At 45.5% G+C, this 20,251-nt stretch overlaps 2 protein-coding genes across 7 annotated transcripts in view; one reads left to right on the top strand and one right to left on the bottom strand.

Annotated features, from left to right (window-relative positions):
* The window catches only part of FAM219A (family with sequence similarity 219 member A), a 51,857-nt gene extending 40,000 nt beyond the window's left edge, over positions 1–11,857 (bottom strand). For 4 of the 6 annotated variants that reach the window (XM_055302543.1, XM_055302544.1, XM_055302546.1 and 1 more), the window contains exon 1: positions 11,489–11,857. In XM_055302543.1, the coding sequence (XP_055158518.1) occupies positions 11,489–11,548 (60 nt within the window). In that variant the 5' untranslated portion in view covers positions 11,549–11,857. The remainder of the gene's footprint in view (positions 1–11,488) is intronic. The other 2 variants (XM_055302545.1, XM_055302548.1) reach the window with 1 other exon arrangement.
* DNAI1 (dynein axonemal intermediate chain 1) overlaps positions 11,698–20,251 on the top strand; it is a 61,410-nt gene continuing 52,856 nt past the window's right edge. Inside the window, exon 1 of the mRNA XM_055301500.1 lies at positions 11,698–11,859. Coding sequence (XP_055157475.1) covers positions 11,698–11,859 — 162 coding nt within the window. The remainder of the gene's footprint in view (positions 11,860–20,251) is intronic.

Raw genomic sequence — 20,251 nt, 5'->3', positions numbered from 1 at the left:
GGCAGTTTATATGGTCTTCTGAAGGATACACAGGAATAGGACAGGCAGAGGAGGAGTAGGGAGATAAATCTTGTTTTTTTTAATTTTTTTTAAATTTTTTTCATGAGAAATACAGAAAGAGAGAGAGAGGCAGAGACACAGGAGGAGGGAGAAGCAGGCTCCATGCAGGGAACCCGATGTGGGACCCGATCCCAGGACTCCAGGATCGCGCCTTGGGCCAAAGGCAGGCGCCAAACCACTGAGCCACCCAGGGATCCCCCAGGGAGAGAATTCTTAAGAGGAGAGGAGGACTTGGGGGTGCCTATGGCTCAGTCAGAACAACATGTGTCTCTTGATCTCAGGATCATGAGTTTGAGCCCCATGTTGTGTATAGAGATTACTTAAATAAACATAATGAAGAAAAAAAAAAGAGGAGAGGAGGCCTAAAGATACTAATAGACAAGAGGGGGTGAGGGTCCTGGTTTTGACTCCTTACTTCATTCCATTCACTTCCCCTCTTGAATAATAGTATCAGCATAGAACATAGGACTTTATTTTCTTTTATTTTTTTAAGATTTTATTTATTTATTCATGAGAGACACACACACACAGAAAGAGAGAGAGAGAGAGAGAGAGAGAGAGAGGCAGAGACACAGGCAGAGGGAGAAGCAGGCTCCATGCAGGGAGCCCGACATGAGACTCGATCCCGGGTCTCCAGGATCATGCCCTGGGCTGAAGGCAAGCACTAAATCACTGAGCCACCCGGGCTGCCCAGAACATAGGACTTTAGACAGCACTGACCTGTCACCTCCAAGATCCTCAACTCCTAGGACCTGAATGCTGCTCAACAGCACATTAGCTCTGCTCATGGCTAAGTCACATAGTAGACTTATATGAAGTTTTCTGTCTACATATGCACTGGCTCTCTGGGGGTCTGCCCTAGCCTACCCAATCACACAGTCTCACCTAGTTTCAAATTCCATATTGCTGAATTCAGTCAGCTACCTCTCTGAGAGTAAGAATCAATTACATACATGTGGCATAGTTTCTAATAAATATGAAACCACCATTTCACTGGCACCAGTGGACCCTTACTTGTATTAGCAGCCAGCCCAGTGCACGATGTGATTCCAGGTTCTTGCCTTGATTCTGCACTGCAAAGGCAAAGGTCTACCTATTTCAGATGTATCTTGAGTTCAATATATCAATGGGTACAACTATTAAAATATGATCATGAAACCTCAACTGATAATAGAAGTACAATATCAATATTATGGATAGCGGCTGCCCCACAGTAATCTGCACCAGTCAGATCACATGGAAAGGTCAGGTCTAGTTCCAGGGGTGAAATACTCAAAGAATTCACTACAGCAGCCAGGATAACTGGAGATTTAGAAATCAGTCTCTGGGAAAATGGTTAGAAGGAAAATGCAGGGCCTAGTTAGCCTGGGGGGAAAAAAAGTGCTAAGGCTGTATAGTCCACATCAGGGCCTTTCCTCTCCAGCAACTGCTGGCTTAAGGGTCTCCTCTTGTAGCCTATTCCTTCTCCTTGATCCTTTCGTCAAGGGCTTATAGTTTCGTCTGAAGTGTGGCCAGCTACTTATATGGTACTTATGAGGTCTCTTCTTAAATCTGCCTCTTTTTTCTTCTAACTCACTCAGCAGAGTCAAGGTTACTTCCTCTTGCCTGGCCTATTTCCAAAGGATTATTAACTTTATATGAAGTCAATACTTCAAAAATCCATGTTGAATATGAGGATAGGAAGGATCAGTTTTCTCCATTCATTTCTTAAAGAGCCATATCATAAGACTCCAGACCCTCTGTGAAACATATTGCTGAGCTGGCTGAACATCTCCAAGATTCTTCCTTTCCTATGTTCTTTGTCTAGGATAACTATGGTGTCTTAGGGCTCAGGGGTGCCGGAATGGCAAACAGAAACAACATTTTCCCTGCTGAAGACCATAGCAGACATGGCAAATCAACCATGTCACTCTTTCTAACTGAACCAGGACTCTTCCTCAGAATCCACCTTAACAATCTAGACAGCCACTACTGATCAATGGACATTGACATAAAGGGTGAAACCTGCTTATCATTCATGCTTTATATAGCCCATGGAATAGGGAGTGTAAAATGATTATATGGGAACACCTTCTAATCTGCTGTGACCAGGGGGCACATTTAATGGTACCACAGAGGGAAGTGTTGAGGCACCTACCTAATCAGGGAATCATTTTTTCAGCTTAAATCCCAATTGAGATAAGATTCCCTCTGATGAGAGATTTCTTTCTGATGACTATAATCTTTATATTCTCTCCTATGTAGCAGAACACAAAAGGGCAGAGCACAGCCCAAAGCTACAAAGGAGAAACAGAACTGAGGCAAGCAGCAGCCACACAAAGATTCAAAGTAAAGTACTAAATGGGTAAAGTGTACAGTATGTGAATTATGTCTCAATATCTTAATGAAACTGTCAAAAAAAAAAAAAGGTTAGTGGTAAAAATACTGGTTTCACCAGACCAACATTTAGTAGAGGGAGTTAAAAGGAAGTAAAACCCCTTTAACATTATCATGAGAAAAACTTGACACAGTACAATGGATTTGCTTTTACATTGACCCAAGTTCACTAAGAACTTCCTACTGATAGCAATAAGTTCAGACCCTGACACAAAGCAACAATATCCCATTACAGACTAGCATGGGGCAAACTGGTATGGGTTATAAAACAGGCTCAAAAGAACTGAGAAGACTATAAATCTAGACTGAATCAGAAGAAAGACTAATTTCTTTTTTAAAAAATATTTTAGGGGATCCCTGGGTGGCTCAGCAGTTTAGCGCCTGCCTTAGGCCCAGGGCGTGATCCTGGAGACCAGGGATTGAGTCCCGCATCAGGCTCCCTACATGGAGCCTGCTTCTCCCTCCCTCTGCCTGTGTCTCTGCCTCTTTCTCTCTCTATGTCTATCATGAATAAATAAATTAAAAAAAAAAAGATTTTGTTTGTTTGTTTATGAGAGAGAGAGAGAGAAAGAGAGAGCAGAGGGAACAGCAGAGAGGAGGGGAAAGAATCCCAAGCGGACTGGATGCTGAACATGGAGCCCCATGCAGGGCTCAATCATGACCCTGAGATCACGACCTGAACTGAAACCAAAAGTAAGATGCCTAACTTCTCCCAGGTGTCCTGAGAGACTAATTTCTAAGACAAAGCATTCCAAAGATTATTCCGTAAACCACATTGGTTCTATATGATGTTAATAGATGAAACATGAAAAAAGGTCCCACAGTTACACAAGCTTTGAAACACTGGGTTAAACAAAGCTGGAAAGTCTTTATTGCAGGACTACTCAGAGCCTTTAAAACACTATTAAACATTGTGATAGGATAGAGTATGTAGTGTTTCCCAAAGGAATTTGTCTATAGATCCTTTTTATTCCCATAAAGTATCTCAAAGGATCAATGTTTCTAAGAATTATACTATAGGAAATGCTCATCTAAGCCATGCTTGGCTGAGGGCTTCACCAATTCCTTTACAAGGATAAAATTCAGAATTAATATGGGGAACTATAAATCACTTATAACTTGTATATAATTAAGTTTAAGTTAACTACATAGTAAAATATATATGGTTCTCATATGATTTAGATGAAGTTAATTCAATAAATCTTAAATTGCCCCTTCTAAATAGTTGGGGTAGACTTTGGTTATGACAGCCAAGAGTCTGGTGGTGAAAAAAGGTAAAACTAGATCAGGTACCACAGTAGCTGGGCTCACCTCTGCCGGGGTGTGGCCTTTGGCATAGCTACACTCCTCAGGGTTAGAATGGTCAAATACCCTTTCTGGCCATTAGTTCCCTCTTATGCTTACACACACATCATCATCATAGAAACTTAAAATTGATCCTCAAGAACCACAACCAACTGATCTTCAATTTGACATCGCTGAATAACAACAACAACAACAACAACAAATACATATCTCCTTGAACCAGCTCCTAAGAAGATAAGACCTAGATTGAACTCCTACTGGCCCCTGTCTACCAGTCCCCAAGGCCAGACCTCCTGGCCTCCTTTCTAGTGGACTTTCCCACTCCAGAGTCCCTTTCTAGAGCTCAGGAGTTCATTTGGCTGCCCCACAGTGAAGTTTTGGGTCATGTGCCAATTTCTGAACTCCAGAGCAGAGCCAGATGCAAAGCTGGGCCCAGCTCTGCCTCCTTCCTTCCTTCCTTTCTCTGGCCCAGATGGCCACATTCCCAGTAGAATCTCCTTAGGAAACAATGACTTGAGAGCCTGCTGAGCCACGCCTCTTGCTTCCTTCAGCCAGCATCTCAGGGTATCTACTGTTAACCTGATTCTCCTCTTCCTGTTCCCTTTGGGCCTCCCTGCACCCGTTCTCCCAGGGTCTGCTGGAAGGCATGAAGCAGCTAAGCCCAAGAAGATGAGTCTCCTATATCCTTTCTAGATACAAGGCTCCATCTGCCCTTTCAAGTTGAGAAGAGTCCTTGAGGTGAATCAGATTCAAGCGAAAAAGGCTCTGTTTTCCATTTCTTTTTCTTCTTTTCTTTCTTTCTTTTATGAAAAATTTATTTATTGGGCGCCTGGGTGGCTCAGTGGTTGAATGTCTCCCTTTGGCTCAGGTTGTGATCCTAGGGTCCTGGGATCGAGTCCCACATTGGGCTCCCTTCAGGGAACCTGCTTCTCTCTCTGCTTATGTCTCTGCCTCTCTCTCTGTGTCTCTCATGAATAAATAAATTAAAATCTTTTTTAAAAATTTATTTATTTGAGGGATCCCTGGGTGGCGCAGCGGTTTGGCGCCTGCCTTTGGCCCAGGGCGCGATCCTGGAGACCCGGGATCGAATCCCACGTCGGGCTCCCGGTGCATGGAGCCTGCTTCTCCCTCTGCCTGTGTCTCTGCCTCTCTCTCTCTCTCTCTCTCTCTCTCTCTCTCTCTGACTATCATAAATAAAAAATTAAAAATTAAAAAATTAAAAAAAAGTTAATAAAAAAAAAAAATTATTTATTTGAGAGAGAGAGAGAGTGCGAGCATAGGGGCAAGTGGCAGAGGAAGAGGGATTGAGAATCTCAAGCAGACTTCATGCTGAGCATCGAACCTGATGCATAGCTCAATCTCCTGGCCCTGAGATCATGACCTGAGCCAAAAATCAAAAGTTGGATGCTTAATCTACTGAGCCATCCAGGTGCCCCTGTTTTCCATTTCTTTTCACTCTGAGCAGCAGTCAGTCAAAAGCAGCAGGGGGCTGGAAATGATTCAGCTTGACACCCAACTACCCATGGAAGCACCTGTCTAAAAGGCTGCATTTGGAGCCTTTAAGAAGACAAGTCACCTCTGAGCAATCTCACTCCAGAAACCTGCTCCCTTGGCACACCTTGCCTGGAAGACAACAGCCTGGAAACTGCTTCTATACCAAGTGGAGCTTTCTAGGCTGGTATCCATCAGAGAAGAAGGGTAAGAAGGGTTATGTATCCTTTTTCATTCTGACTCTTGCAGGTGAAGCAGTAACTCACACATCTATCCTAAAAGAAATCAATGAGGGGCGCCTGGGTGGCTCAGTCAGTTGAGCATCTAGCTCCTGATTTCAGCTTGGGTTGTAATCTCGGGGTCCTGGTACTGAGCCCATGTGGGGCTCAGTATGGAGTATGCTTCTGCTCCTCTCTCCACACACTCTCTCTCTTTCTCAAATAAATAAATGAATCAAATCTTTAAAGAAGAAAAAAAAAGAAAGAAAGAAAGAAATCAGTACAAGAGCCCAGCTCAACCAATTAGAAAATCGTTATAAGCTTCACCAGGATGATGGTAAAAGGCCAGGCCAGAAACTGCAACATAAAAACACTCTCTTAGCCAACAAAGGATTTTATTATTCCTTCATCAAAGTGCTGCTTGGAAACAACAACAACAACAACAACAACAAAGCAGCACCACTTGCTCCTTGTTGCCACCAATTCACTTGCATTCATCAAAGCAGGTTTCAGGGGAAAAGTAGTCACTGGTAGGTGAGCACACTTCTCAGTATCCTATTTGAGGCTGCTGGGGGCCAGTATCACTCTGACAGGACTTTCCAGGACTCCTGAGTCCCTCATAACCCCAACAATGCGGTTTCAAAAGCAGAGCAAGGAAAAACAGCAGCTTTCTCCCATATAAGCAGTCCCTGAAGCCAAGAAGTACACAAACAGCCCCCCTCAATTTCCTGGGGTCGTGATGGTACCTCTTGCCTTCCAGATATCCATCCCGGAAATGTGGGAGTCATCCTTGACTCCCTACCTCTCCCCAGACCTCCGAACAGGTACCATATACTGCCTATTCTATTTTATTTGTATCTGTATAAGCATCCCTCTTTTCTTGCTGCTTTAGTATCGACTTTCATCATCTCTTTCCTGGATTTTTACTGCACCACCTCCATTTTAGTTTTCCAACCTCCAATCTCACCTTCTCCCATCTCTCATCTGCTACTAGAGTGATAGTCCTAAACTCAAATATGATCATGCTATTCCCTTAATTAAACCCTTCATGCATTCAATTGTTTCTTCTCCATGCTCTTTGGCTGGCATGCTTGCCCTCACCTCATCTTATTGATTTGCCAAGCTACTAGTCTTCATCTAAGCACCAGTTCAGCGGCATCTCCTCTGTGAAGCCTTCCCTGGTCACTTGATGAGAGCACTTCCTTTTTTCCTTTGGCCCTTCTTGGTCTGGTCCTTACTTTGTGCAGTGCTCATTACCTGCATTACCTCAGACTATCCTGACTGTGTGTATCCCTGAAGCAAGCAAGATTCTGTGTTATTAAGCCCAGCACAACATCTGGCAGAAAGTCATTTCTTAGTGTTTGTTGACTGAAGAGAGGAGTAGTAATGGAGAAAGGGGAGGCCTGAGCAAACCTGATCTTCACTTTGCAATACTGGAAGAGAGAGAAGGATATGCCTCTTCTCAGAACCTGAGAAATACTACTGGGTCATAAGCCACAAGCACCCACTAGGAGAATTTACCCTTAAACTGAAAAGCCATCTAATTACAAGAAGGTGACTTAAGGCGCCCAGACTAAAGAATATATATAGGTCAGTTTTTCACTGTGGGTTCCTGTTCTCTTTACAATGTTCTCTCTGCCACTTTCATGAGCTACTGTGGCCTACTCACTGAATTACTGCCTTGACCATCCCCATCTCTGAGTGTCAAAAGGCAAGAGGAGTCTGAGATACCTTTCCAAACTCATGTGGTCAAAGGGGGTCAAAACTTCAGCATTCCTCATCTTCTCCCAAGGGCAGTGTCACTATTTCTCAGGAGCACCCTCCATTGATTTTTACTCTCCCCTGACATATATCTAAAAGCTTCCTATAGCTGTTTGAGCCCATCCTTTTCCTGGCCACCTATTAGAGAAATCTCACTTGTCTCTATCCTTAAAGTACCCAGAAATGAGCATATGCTCATGAACTAAACAAATGAGTTAATGGATAATAGGGGTTTCAAGGAGGACAGACTAGCATTTCTTTCAGACGTACAAAGACCCCATCTGGTGCCGTATTCTTTTTTCTTTCTTTTTTTTTTTTTTTTTTTTTTTTTGGTCTCTTAGGTTCTGAGAACACAAGAGGTAAGATGTTTGCCTGACATAATTAAATCCTTAAAAGCTCCATTTGTTTTGTTCTTGTTTTTGCAACAAATCTCTTCCTCTCCAATTGCAGCCAAAGAGAAGACATAGACTGTGAGGCTGCACCAACCAGCCGAACAAATAGGGCCAGAAAACCTATTCCTGCTTGCTCACTTACACAATAGCCCAAATTCAACCCAACTGCTCTACAGAGAGCCTTGGACATCTGGGAGCTTCCCTAGATGAGTGAGGTGCATGTGTGGCTGGGACACAGAACTGAGTACAAAGTGTGCCTATCTCTGGCAGTTTCTTCGGGAAAATCTGAGTGCTCAGAAACACTCAGGATTGTCTAGGAGATGAACACAGCAGGAGTGGAGCATGGGGACTATGTCTCCGAGAGGAGTTCTCATTCCTTTCATAAGGAGACAGGAAGAGACCCTGGGGAGCTCTCAGTGATAGGCCCAGGCCTGGTTCAGCTGCTGAGATGCAGCCAGGCCAATTAAATAATTGTGATGGGAAAAGAAGGGAAGCCACTCCTTTCAGGCAAACTCCCACCCCAGACAGAAGGCTCCATGCAGCTGTGGCAACAGCAGCAGGAACAACAGGGCAGGGATCTCTTCCTCTTCCTCCCACTTAGCTGAGAACTAATGCTTAAATTAGCACCTTAGAAACACCCAGATCTGCTGGCTGTGCCTTCCCTCCCAGCTCCTGCTACTCCCTTAGGCCCCCTTTTTAAGCTTGAGGTTCTCTTTCAAGTAAATGAGAAAAAAATAAAAATCTTCTCCCCGGGGATCCCTGGGTGGGGCAGCGGTTTGGTGCCTGCCTTTGACCCAGGGCACGATCCTGGAGTCCCGGGATCAAATCCCACATCGGGCTCCCGGTGCATGGAGCCTGCTTCTCCCTCTGCCTGTGTCTCTGCCTCTCTCTATATATATATGACTATCATAAGTAAATAAAAAAAAAAATTAAAAAAAAATCTTCTCCCCTAGAACTAGAGCTTTTCAAGTAAAGAATGCCCTCTGGATTCTTTCCAACCACTATAGGCTAGGGAGGGTTATTTAATGATGGAGTCCCTGGGACAGGCCTCTATTGGTACAGTGTGGGCCAGACGTTGATACCAGCATTGTCTTGTTTCCATTATGGCTAACGGAGACAGCCCCCACTCTGCCCTCAGAGGGGCTCTCACCGAAGGAGTGAGCATGAACAATAAAACTTCTACCAAACTGTATCTGTGTTGCTAACTACTGTGTCCCCAATACCTAGTGTAATATCTGGAACAGAGCAGATACTACATAAATATTTGGTGAATGAATTAGCTAAAACAGTGATATTAGCTCCCTATGATATTCCTGGGAAGACAGGGTGAGGAGCTATTGTTTAAATTTTAAAGAGATAGTCTGTCTTTGTTTGATAAATGAGAAAACTGAGTCCAGAGAAGGAGAAGAGACTTCCTAGAGGTCTCAATAAAAAAAATGGCAAAAAATGAAATAGGTCACAGTTGAGTCCAAGCCTGGGACCCTAGTTTTTATGGTCTACCCAAATACCTCTAAAGAGCCACTTTGCCCTTCTCTTCTGTGGTATACCACTTTGATTCCTTATGCCTTGAAACAAAGGCTCTTCCTGAAACTCCACCCAAGAGTCTGATGGTCTCAGTAATACACAGAACATTTAAGGAGTTCTGAGGATCTTCTAAACTTCAATCTGGGAACAGAGGTCAAGAGGTAGAGATCTATAGGGCAACATCTATGCCTCCAAATGGAAGGATGACTGTATTACCACTTCCAAAAGGCTCTCATTAACCTCAACAAGTATCCTCCTGCAGCAAAGGGCTCCTTTAGCCTTCAAGGAGAGGGTCTGAAGGCAGCCACAGCTTTTCTGATAAGTGCCTCCTTGCATAAACATTTCTACTCCAGAGTCACACAGACCAGAAGCACCTCAGGAGTCTTTTGGGGTCACTATTCACTCAAACTATCCTTGAGAACTTCAGGTGATAATAAAGGCACCAAGGACAACTAAGAAGGCCTTGTAACACCATTCCTTCCCCCTTTTCCTTGGACAACTACTGCCTACCTTCTTAGGAACCCCAGATGGGAGGCAAGAACCAACTCATTGCTTTCTTCTCCTGACTCACTTGGACCTCCTCCTCCTCCTACTTCATCCACCCTCCCTTTTGATTCTTGATTAGATGGTTAGAACTGGAAGGGCAATCTAGTTTGACAAGCCAGGCTGGAAAGATAATCTAGAAAGGAATGTTCTCTTCAGCCAGCCTAAAGTTCTTCAAGTTTGTGGGACAGACTTCTCACCAGGATTTTCTGGCCCCAAAATATTCCAGTGATGGCATCGGGCTAGGAAAAAAGTCCATCGGGATCTCTTTCCCCACTTTAATATTATGGTATACTTTTGTAAGTCTGTTTGGGCTTCTAGAACTAAGTAATCACAAAAAGGGGAAAAGGCCACTCATCTCCTGCTATTGTAAATCTCTGTTTGGGCTTCTAGAACTAAGTAATCACAAAAAGGGGAAAAGGCCACTTGTCTCCTGCTAGGTGGTTCCTAATGATTCTGTCTACCATTCCCCCAAAAGGTGTGGCTTAGAATGGGTCATGGGTCCCTGCCAAGATCTGTCTGGTCTGCTGTAATGGTTAATTACTTGCTCAGGAAGCTACAAAGCACATCTGTTAGCCAGGGGCCCAAGGGCCTAGGAATAGAACCTATTCCTCACCTCTCTGCCTAACATAGAAGAAGGAGCCTTAGGGAGCTCCAGATCTTCAAGCTTTGGAGAGCTCTGTTTAGCTCCAGCAGAGCTCAGAGAATAGGCCATCCACACCTTCAGGGTCCTGGCCTGCCCTGTTTCCTTCCTTGTTCCAAGGAGGAAGGGAGATGGAAAAGGGAACAGAGCTGGGCACTCCCTCCCTTCCCCCTCTCCCTGTACCAGCTGCCTAGGCCTTGGTGGCGCCTCTCGCCCCGCTGCCCACCGCCGAATGAACAAGCCCGTCAGGCAGCCCCCTTGAGCGGTGGCCATCGGGCATGGTCTCCCCACGACTGGCCTCGGTCGCCCGCGTCGCCCTCCCCTTTCCATCCCCTTCGCGCCGGCAACGATGACATCATTCCTCCCAGACTCCGGGACCGCGGACTGGCAGCAGGATGGGCGCCCAGCAAAGACTCAATGCACGTAGGCCGAAGATGCTGGGGGCTCTTCCGAAAGGGTGGGCACAGGCGGTTCCAGAGCGGCCCCGCCCCCTCTCCTGTCGGTTCCCGAGCTGTCTCATCCGCGCCCCTGTTTCTCCACCTCCCCGCGGTGCTCTCTCCTCCGCGACTCCGGCTCTAGCAACCCCCTACGCCTAAGACTCCCTGCGCTCTCCTCCGGAGAAGAACAGAATTCCGGGGTCCTGCACCGACCCCCTCGGCCCCAGACCCGCATTCCCCTCCGTATCCAGCTAACTGGAGGGATGGCCCCCTTCCTCCTCTGCCAGTCTATCCCCAGTCCCTTTTAGCCTAATTGCTCCGGGCCCCCCTCCCCCGCTCCGAGCATCACAGGCCTCTAGGGCTAAGCGGCTCCTCACCTCTCAACCCAGCCCCCAGGGCCTGCCGGCGGCGGGACCCCAAGACAGTCTCTTCCTTTCCCAGCTAAGGGCCTCCACTAGCAGTGTGCACCATTGTGCCCCAAACGTTCCGACCGACGGTCCTCCCCGTGGCTCCCTTGGCCTGTCTTTGCTGACAGAGCCCTGAGCCTTTACAGGCCTCTTTTCTGTCACCCCGCGTATTCTCGTCCTGCAAGCCCCCCTCCCCCGGCGATGCGATTTCAAGGCTCGCGTTGCCCCATCCCAAGGCGCCCCCTCCGCAGTCACCAGGGCCCGATTCCCTCCCTCGCCCTCGGGCAGCGCCCCCTCCCGGTCCTGGCCTGCCCGCCGCCCGCCCCCTCACCAGCGGCTGCATCTCCGAGTGCGCGGTGGGCACCTGGAACCGGTCGATCTCCTCCATCATGGTGCCGGCGGGCGAGCGGGCCAGGGGCCGGGCGCGGCCAGGGACGCCGACGGGACCGCGCGGGGCGGCGGCCCCAGGAGTCGGGTGGGTGGTGCAGACTAGGCCGCCCGGGACGAGTCGGGCGGGCAAGTGTCGGGACAGACGGAGGGATGGGCGAGGGGCGGGAGGTTCGCCTGCTGGCTAAGACCGGCGTGGCTCCGTGGGCTCGCCTCAGTGCTACCGCGGCTGTGGCCGGGCCGAGCCGCAGGTCTTGCCTCGCCTCCTCCTCCGCCGCCGCCTCCTGTCAGCAGCTCAGCCACTGCGGTGACTCGGCAACTCCACTTCCGGGTCCGGGACACCGCCTGAACTTGCATTATTCATGAGGAGGCGGTGCCTGGTTGCTCTAGCCCCTCCCACATGCGGGAGTTCTAATGCAAGCTGCCGCGGGTCGTATTATTCCTGAGGGGGCGGGTCTTGTGGAGCCGGAGGTTCCCCCAGCGCGCAGCCCCGCCTCTCCCTCGAGCCGGGAGGGGGCGTCAGAGGCGCCTGCGCCTTGGCTAACGGTTGGTTGCTGGGCAACCGCGTCAGGGAGGAGCAGATTCTATACTGCAAGGGCGCGGGGACCCACAACGAAGGCTGTCCCCAAAGAACCCCTGCGACTGGGAATTGAAGTGACAATCCAGATTTCCTGTGCGTGATCGAGGGGACAAACTACCTGTCCTCAGGAAAGAGAGCATTTTGTAGGTGTTCCAAGTGTTGAGGTGTTTCCTGCTTCTATCAAGATGCCCCAGAAACAGCCGCCTCGTAGGCAGGTAACACAAACCCCGACTGCTCTCTCCCAACGACCTCTGCCCTTCTCCACCAATGACCACTGATCATACTTTTATTGATCCTTCATCGTCCTTTCTCTGTTGACCCTTAAACTTCTCTCTCCCTGTGACCCCTGGCCTGTGTTCCCACTGACCTCTAACCCTGTCCTCTCTCCCTCTAATCCTAGCTTCCTCCCCACACTGCCCCTGACCCACTATTTCCTACTTCCCTTTCATTTGTCCTCCTTTCATCTTTCCATTTCCTCTCTCCACTCATATCGAAAACCCTTCTGACCAACCCGTCTTCCTTAACCTCCACCCTGACTCATGTGTCCCTCATTGCCCTCACATTCTTGTTCCAAAGAAATTCTTTTTCTAGACCTCTGCTGGATTCCCAGTGCTGGGCTAGGTGGGGACACAGGCCTTTGAGAACCCACAGAAGGAGTGCAAGAGAATTGTACAGCAGGCAGAACAGATTATGTACAGGAATTTGGCTTAGATTTTCCGTGCTGGGCGACTTTTCAGGAGAAAGAGATCAGGTAAAGAGGAAGAGGAGAGAGACCTTTCTCTCATTCTTGCCCACGCCCCTACCTCACACACCTGCACACCCCAAACACTGGCCCCTGACTATTTCTGGAACCTCATATGTCTCTCTCTGCTCTGAGCCCCTGGACCAGTCCTGTGACTCATTCAGCCATGTGAACATTGGGTCTTTGTTGCCACCTGGCCAGATGTCATTCCTTCTCATAGGAAACCCAAGAGTTGGCCCCTTCAACCACCAAGTACAGAGTTCTATTTTCACCCCCAGCATCACTCTTGATAGAAGGTGAGGTAAGACCTGGCTTCTCAAGGATCCCTCTGTGGTTGCCACTCAGTCCTTTAAGAATTCACTTTTCCAAGCCCTTTATGAGTTATCACTGTGTAGCTAATATGCAGTTTCTAGGTTTGTGAAGCAGGACTTCTATTTATTTATTCTAAATTTCCCTCATTCAGATGTAGGTATTTTGAGGTTTGAGAGCAAAACTGTGTCCATCCTGTTTGTGACCTTACATATGGCCTTCTCTTTATTAGCCTTTGCTACTTTGCTTCTTTGGCCTTCCATAGCAAGTGGACTCATCTTTCTTAAATCTCAGCAACGGTGAAGAGGCTGCTATTCCTGCATGGCCACGCCCTAGTTTTATGTTGGGGTTGAGCTGTGTTTTGAAACAGTGTGTTGTGCTTGGGCCTACTGACTTAATTTACATGAAGTTTGTTTTAAATTCAGCATTACTGATGTCTGATTCACATATGGTGAGATGGACATTTTAGTTGTACATGTTGACAAATTTTGAAAAATGTATATAGTTGTGAGCCACCACCACAACTGAGATATAGAACACTTCCTCTACCTCCAAATTTCCTTGTGCCTCATTCCCAGTCAGTTTTCCCCAGTCCCCTACCCCCAGGTAACCGCTTCTTCCTGTCACTGCAGATTATATTTATCTTTTCTAGCACTTATAGTTTGAACAAGCTTGGGGTCAGTTTCTTCAGCCCATTAGGGGAGACATTAAAGGCTAGTTTCACTGACTGCAGAGAGAGGTGACAACAGACAGAAAACAGAAACCTGGGTCAACTGGCTCTGTACACATCAGCGCTGCCCTCTGGAGGGAGGAGTTGTTTTAATATTGTGTAAATATTGGTGTGTGGGTGTTAGAAAAGGTTGGGTTGTGCTAGGTTGTACTCTTCAGTCTCTTGTCTCAGCGAAGGGCAATCTGAGTCAGTGGTGAGCTGGGCTTGGGACAGTCTAGAAAGGTTTGAGAAGTTACTCCTTTCCTCTGGAAACTCAGTCCCGTGGGGGAGACAGAACATAGGCACACAAAGATAAAAGAGGATGGGATCCCTGGGGCTGGCAGGAAGAGAGACATGGAGGTTGAAGCAGCAGAAAAGCTTCAGGAAGGAGGTATCTATGATTTGGATGCCTGTAGTGGAGAGGGAAGGTCAGGATTGAGCTTGTTAGCGGACAGAGAAGAGTTTAACTCCATTGTTCATCTCACTCCACTGATTAGACCTTTCAATGGCTTCCTTTTGCTCTCAGGATAAAGTCCCAAAAGTCTGACCTGTTTTGTTTGGCCTGCAAGGTCTAGCCTTTCTACCAACCCTACTTCAAATACCACCATCGCTCTGTGACAATTCCACAGTCCCAGCACACTGAACTGCCCTCACTTCCTGGAAGGTGACATCCACACACTCCTCTCCTCGAGGCCTTTGAAACTCCTGTTTCCTCTACCTGCTTGGTATAATCATTTCTGTCTGCTGCCACCTGTTCCATGCCACTCCGCCTCACGTCTCTTCATTTCCTTGCCATACATCAGGTCTCAGCCTGGCTGTCATATTCTGTAAGGGATTAAGTCCCCTTTCTTTTTTTTATTTATTTTTTAAAATATTTTATTTATTTATTCATAGAGACAGAGAGAGAGAGGCAGAGACAGGCAGAGGGAGAAGCAGGCTCCATGCAGGGAGCCCAACGTGGGACTTGATCCAGGATCTCCAGGATCACACCCTGGGCTGCAGGCGGAGCTAAACCGCTGAGCCACCAAGGCTGCCCTAAGTTCCCTTTCTGGAAGCAGGATAGGGTAGCCCCCTGAGACTATAAACTCAGTGATAGCAAAGATCATGTCTGTCTCATTCATTGTCAAGTCCCCTGAACCTAGCACAAAGTCTGGAATATATTAAATTCTGAACATGAATTGAATATGAGTTCTGAATGTCTGGAGCTGTTCTTTAGAAGTTTTGATCTGAGTGTTTGAGGGATAGAAAGGGGTAAGCCTGGGATGAAGAGACTAGTGGGGAGTAATAACAAGAAAATGTCACTGTAGAAGCATGTTCTGGTTCTGGGTTCATGTTTATATCTGCTTTGGCAGTAGGGCTATGAATGATTCAAATTTGAATCACATATACCCATGCCTCAAGAGCTGGGCATTAGAGATTTAAGAGGTCAATAATTCTGATAATATAAATTGTCATTCTCATTCAACAATTATTTATTGATCACCTACTATATACCAGGTACTGTTCTAGGTATTGGTGATATAGCACTAAACAAATCAAAACAAAATCCCTATTCTCATGGAGTTTACCTTTTAGTTGGAGGTAAATTGTCAATAAATAAATAAGTAAAATATATGGTTTATCAGATGCTTATAGGTATCAAGGATTAAAATAAAGCAGGGAAATGGAGTAGGAAGTTCAGGAAACCAGAAGATTATGATTTAAATATAGTCATCAGAGAAGGCCTGACAAAGGTGGCATTTGAGAAAGACCTGAAGTAAATGAACAAGTCAGCCTCCAGACAGACATAGCAAGTGTAAAGTTCCTAAGATGGAAGCTTGCTATACATGTTTCTGGATCAGCAAGGAAGGGAAGGAGGAAAGTGACAGGAAATAAAGTCAGAGGTGTATCCTTCTACTCCATAGGGTTAATCAAATAGCCTAGGGCATATTAAATTGGTGCTGATAGAGCTCCATGAATCATAATTTGTAGTTAAAATGCATGAATGTCAGGCACCATAAACCATGACCAGCTCAAAACATCACCGGTAATGCCCCAATAACAGAGTGTCCTTCCTGTAAATTTTGAGAATTCCAACTGGCTACATGTGTATGTGTGCAGGAGGAGTTTTGCAACGTTGCCAAACATTGACCGGCAGCCAGACTTCTTAGTAGAGAACTGAATTAGAGTCTTCTGTGAACTCCAGTTAAAAGCTAATTTTAGTTTATGACTAACAAATTTTAGTACTTCTTTATAACTCAGTTAGTTACCATAAAAAAAATCAGTCAGGAATTTTGCATCATTTGTCTATGAGAGCCAAAGAAAAGGCTTGCATTTTTAGATCATTTTATGGTCTCTCCAGAGGTCTCTCATGGTTGATACTTTTAGAACTGATGATCTTGATGAGGGTGACTAGGTTAGGGGAAAATTGGCAAGAATCCATGCAAGGCCAAAAAAGAGTCTTAGGTGATTCAGAGATTTTGAGTCTGGTGACTGGGCCTGGGATCCCATAGAAGAAAGGACAAGAGGAGTTGAGCAGAATCTGAGAGCAGTTGAAGTGTTTCTATATGTTCAAAGTAAGATATCCACACTCTTACAACCCTTCTCCTCAGTGTCATCCTTACACCTCTTATCTTCCTCAAGCCCTAGATATGATCCTTTGTCACTTTATCTCCTAAATATCTCTCAAATCAAACCACTTTTTTCATATTCACTACCACCTCCTTAGCCCAGCCTACATCATCTCTCACCCAGAGTGCTGTGAAAGCCTTGTAACTGGTATTCCCCTCATCTACTCATACCCCTTCTAATCCTTTCTCAACAGCTACATCAAGTGATTTTTTCAAACTGTCCATTTGATTATGTCATTCCCACTCAGAACCTATCAGTGACTTCCCATTGCTCTTAGTATAGGGACAAATTTTTTAGATAACCCTTCAGGGGCCTATATGGGCTGAGGCCCACTTGGATCTCTAAGCCTTAACTTTTATCACTCTTACCCTATTATAGCTGTAATTTCATTCTACGTACTATTCCTTCTTTCTGGAACACTTTTCAAATCCTTCCTCACATATGTACTCCTAAGATTTCAGACCAATTATCAATCCGCACTACCTGCCCCAGTGCTGCTGCCCTATTAATGAAGATAGGGTTGTTTCCTCTATTATGTAGTAATATACCTTGATCCTTTCTTCCTTAGCCTGCATCCTAGTATGTACTTATTTACTTGTTTGTGTAATTATTTGATTATTGTATGTCTCTCCCATTAGACTGTGAGCTCCTCAAGAGTAGGACCTATGGATGTTTTTGCTCACAACTGTTCTCAAGCTCCTAACACAGTGGCCATCACATCAGAAGCTCTCAATAAATGCCTATTGGGTGAATGATAGGATGTGATTGGAAAGTAGCATAGAGTGTTATGAAAAACCTGTTATAGGATATCTTAACACTGATTCTGGGGGAATGAGGGAGGACTTCTAGGAGGAGTACCATGATCTAAAGTTTGGACAGGGGATCCCTGGGTGGCTCAGCAGTTTGGCGCCTGCCTTTGGCCCAGGGCACGAACCTGGAGTCCCGGGATCGAGTCCCGCATCGGGCTCCCGGCATGGAGCCTGCTTCTCCCTCTTCCTGTGTCTCTGCCTCTCTCTCTCTCTCTCTCTCTCTCTCATAAATAAATAAATAAATAAATAAATAAATAAATAAATAAATAAATAAATCTATCTTAAAAAATTAAAAAAAAAATAAAGTTTGGACAAAGAGGGATGCCTGGGTGGCTCAGTGGTTGACCCTCTGCCTTTGGCTCAGGGCATGATCCCAGAGTCCCAGGATCAAGTCCCACATGGGGCTTCCTGCATGGAGCCTGCTTCTCCCTCTACTTGTCTCTGCCTCTCTCCCTCTCTCTCTGTCTCTCATGAATGAATAAATACAATCTTTAAAAATAAATTAAAAAATAAAAATAAAGCTTGGACAAAGGAAGAATAGTTCAAAATGTAGGATAAGAAGTGACCAGAGAACTTAGAAGACATCACAGAATAGAAGGCATACAAGAATATACATAGAAGACAAGGAAGAATAATGTCCTAAAGAAGAGTGTTTATAGTGAGTTTACAGTGTTTATATAATATGTGGTCAGTTGTGTCACATGATGCTAAGGGGTCAGTGAAGATAAGAACTAGACAGAGCCATTAGATATAATAATTAGGGGACGCCTGGGTGGCTCAGCAGTTTAGCACCTGCCTTCAGCCCAGGGTGTGATCCTGGAGTCCTTGGATTGAGTCCTACATCAGGCTCCCTGCATGGAGCCTGCTTCTCCCTCTGCCTATGTCTCTGCCTCTGTGTGTGTGTGTCTCTCATGAATAAATAAATAAAATCTTAAAAAAAAAAGATATAATAATTAGGAAGTCACTGGGGACCTCAGAAAGAACAATTTTCTTTTTTATTTTATTTTTTTATTAGAGAGAGAGAATGAGTAGAGGGAGGGGCAGAGAGAAAGGAAGAAGCAGATTCCCCACTGAGCAGGGAGCCCTATGTGGTGCTAGATCCCAGGACCCTGGGATCATGACCTGAGCTAAAGGCAGACCCTTAACCAATTGAGCCACCCAGGCACCCCAGAAAGAACAATTTTCCAGTTAAAAGCCAGATTGAATTGAGCTAAAAAGAAAGTAAAGACTATATAGACAATGATTTGTTTATTTATTTATTTATTTACTTACTTATTTAGGGATGAAAGTAAGACTTGAATATGTTTAATGCTAAGGGGAGGGACCCTAGCATAGAGAAGAAGGAGAATCAGGAGACATAAAATATTGACTAGAGCCAAGTCTCTGAGGAGGAGAGGGTAGATCGGTTGTGGACAGGAGACAGAACACTGTAACAGGAGAAAAGAAAGGAGGAAGGGATGGATGCAGATGATGATAATTTAGAGGTTTAGTGGCAGGAAGTTGAGAGAATTTTCTCTTCTCTTCCCATAGTAGTGTTATGGAATTCCTTCTGGAAGTGATAACTAGAAAACAAATTTTGCCAATGGCTGTTCCATTTTGTTATGATTATAGTCATGCTATTTTCAGAGTTATAGTCTGAGGTTTGTCATGCACAATTATCAGATTACAAAACAGCTGTGAGCATTTGCAGCCAGAACTTGGTCTCCTCCAATTTACTGTAGAGCCTAGCACATTGTTAGTACTCAGTACATGCCAGGTACTCGAATAACAATGGCAGAGGGCTCTTGTGCTTATCCCTAGGCTTTGCAGCCTGCAAGCTGATGCTGAAGAGTAATTTTGATTCTCTGGCTCCAGCTGTAAGCAAGTGACATGAAATTGTTTTCTGCCGGTTAGGGATTTGTATGGAGCGTTCAGTCTTCCCTATCACTGAGACAGAATTGTATGTAAGAAGCAAATAAAGGACACAGCTGTTGTCAACCTTTTTCACTGTCTGTATCTCAAAACACTTTGTCCCACTCATGGAGTCACTGGATTCTGGTTTGTATGGAAGGTTTACGTCCTCTTATTGTTCTTACCTCCTAGATTTGAGAACTCTTAGAGGTGGGGCCAACTCAGCCTTGGTTCTTCTTTAGCTGTCATCCTAGGATCTGGTACATATTAGATGCTTAATAAATACTGGATGAATGAATAATGACTGAATGAATCAGGTGATGAGTAAATAAATGCATGATGGAAAGGTATGTATAACAATACTCTGAATGCTAGCTTTTCTTTCTGGGCCTGCATTAGAAGCTGCTCATGCCTTTGTCTTAGTCAAAGCAGCTTCATTCTATTAATTATGTAGGGGGGGGGGGATCCCTGGGTGGCTCAGCGGTCTGGCGCCTGCCTTTGGCCCAGGGCGCGATCCTGGAGTCCTGGGATCAAGTCCCGCGTCAGACTCCTGGCATGGAGCCTGCTTCTCCCTCCTCCTGAATCTCTGCCTCTCTTTCTCTCTATGCCTATCATAAATAAATAAATAAATCTTTAAAAAATAATAATAATTATGTAGGGACCCTACTACTGATGTTAAGCTTTTTTCCCTACTTTTATTTTTACCTCACATCCATTTTCTTATTTACTTAATTTTTTCATGTGTCATATATTTAGCCTCAAATATTGCTTCGAGACAAATTGGAATATAAATGGATAAAAAAAAAAAATCTGCTGATCCTAGAGTGCCTGGGTAGCTCAGTCTATAAGCTTCTGAATCAAGTCAGGATCTCAGGGTTGTGAGATCTAGGCCCATGAGGTGGGACTGGCACTGGTTGGCACTGGGTGTGGAGCCTGCTTAACATTTTCTCTCTCTCCCTTTCCCTCTGCCCACTCCACCCTCCTGTGTGTGTGCTCTCTGGCTTGCTCTCTCTCTCAAAAAAAAAAAAAAAAAAAAAAAAAAAAGGAGGGGGGAATCT

The sequence above is a fragment of the Nyctereutes procyonoides genome, unplaced genomic scaffold (genome assembly GCF_905146905.1).
Source record: "Nyctereutes procyonoides isolate TBG_1078 unplaced genomic scaffold, NYPRO_anot_genome, whole genome shotgun sequence".
In the NCBI taxonomy this organism is placed as follows: Eukaryota; Metazoa; Chordata; class Mammalia; order Carnivora; family Canidae; genus Nyctereutes; species Nyctereutes procyonoides.
Note: the sequence above shows the minus strand (reverse complement) of the source record. Positions and strands in the feature narration are given on the sequence as shown.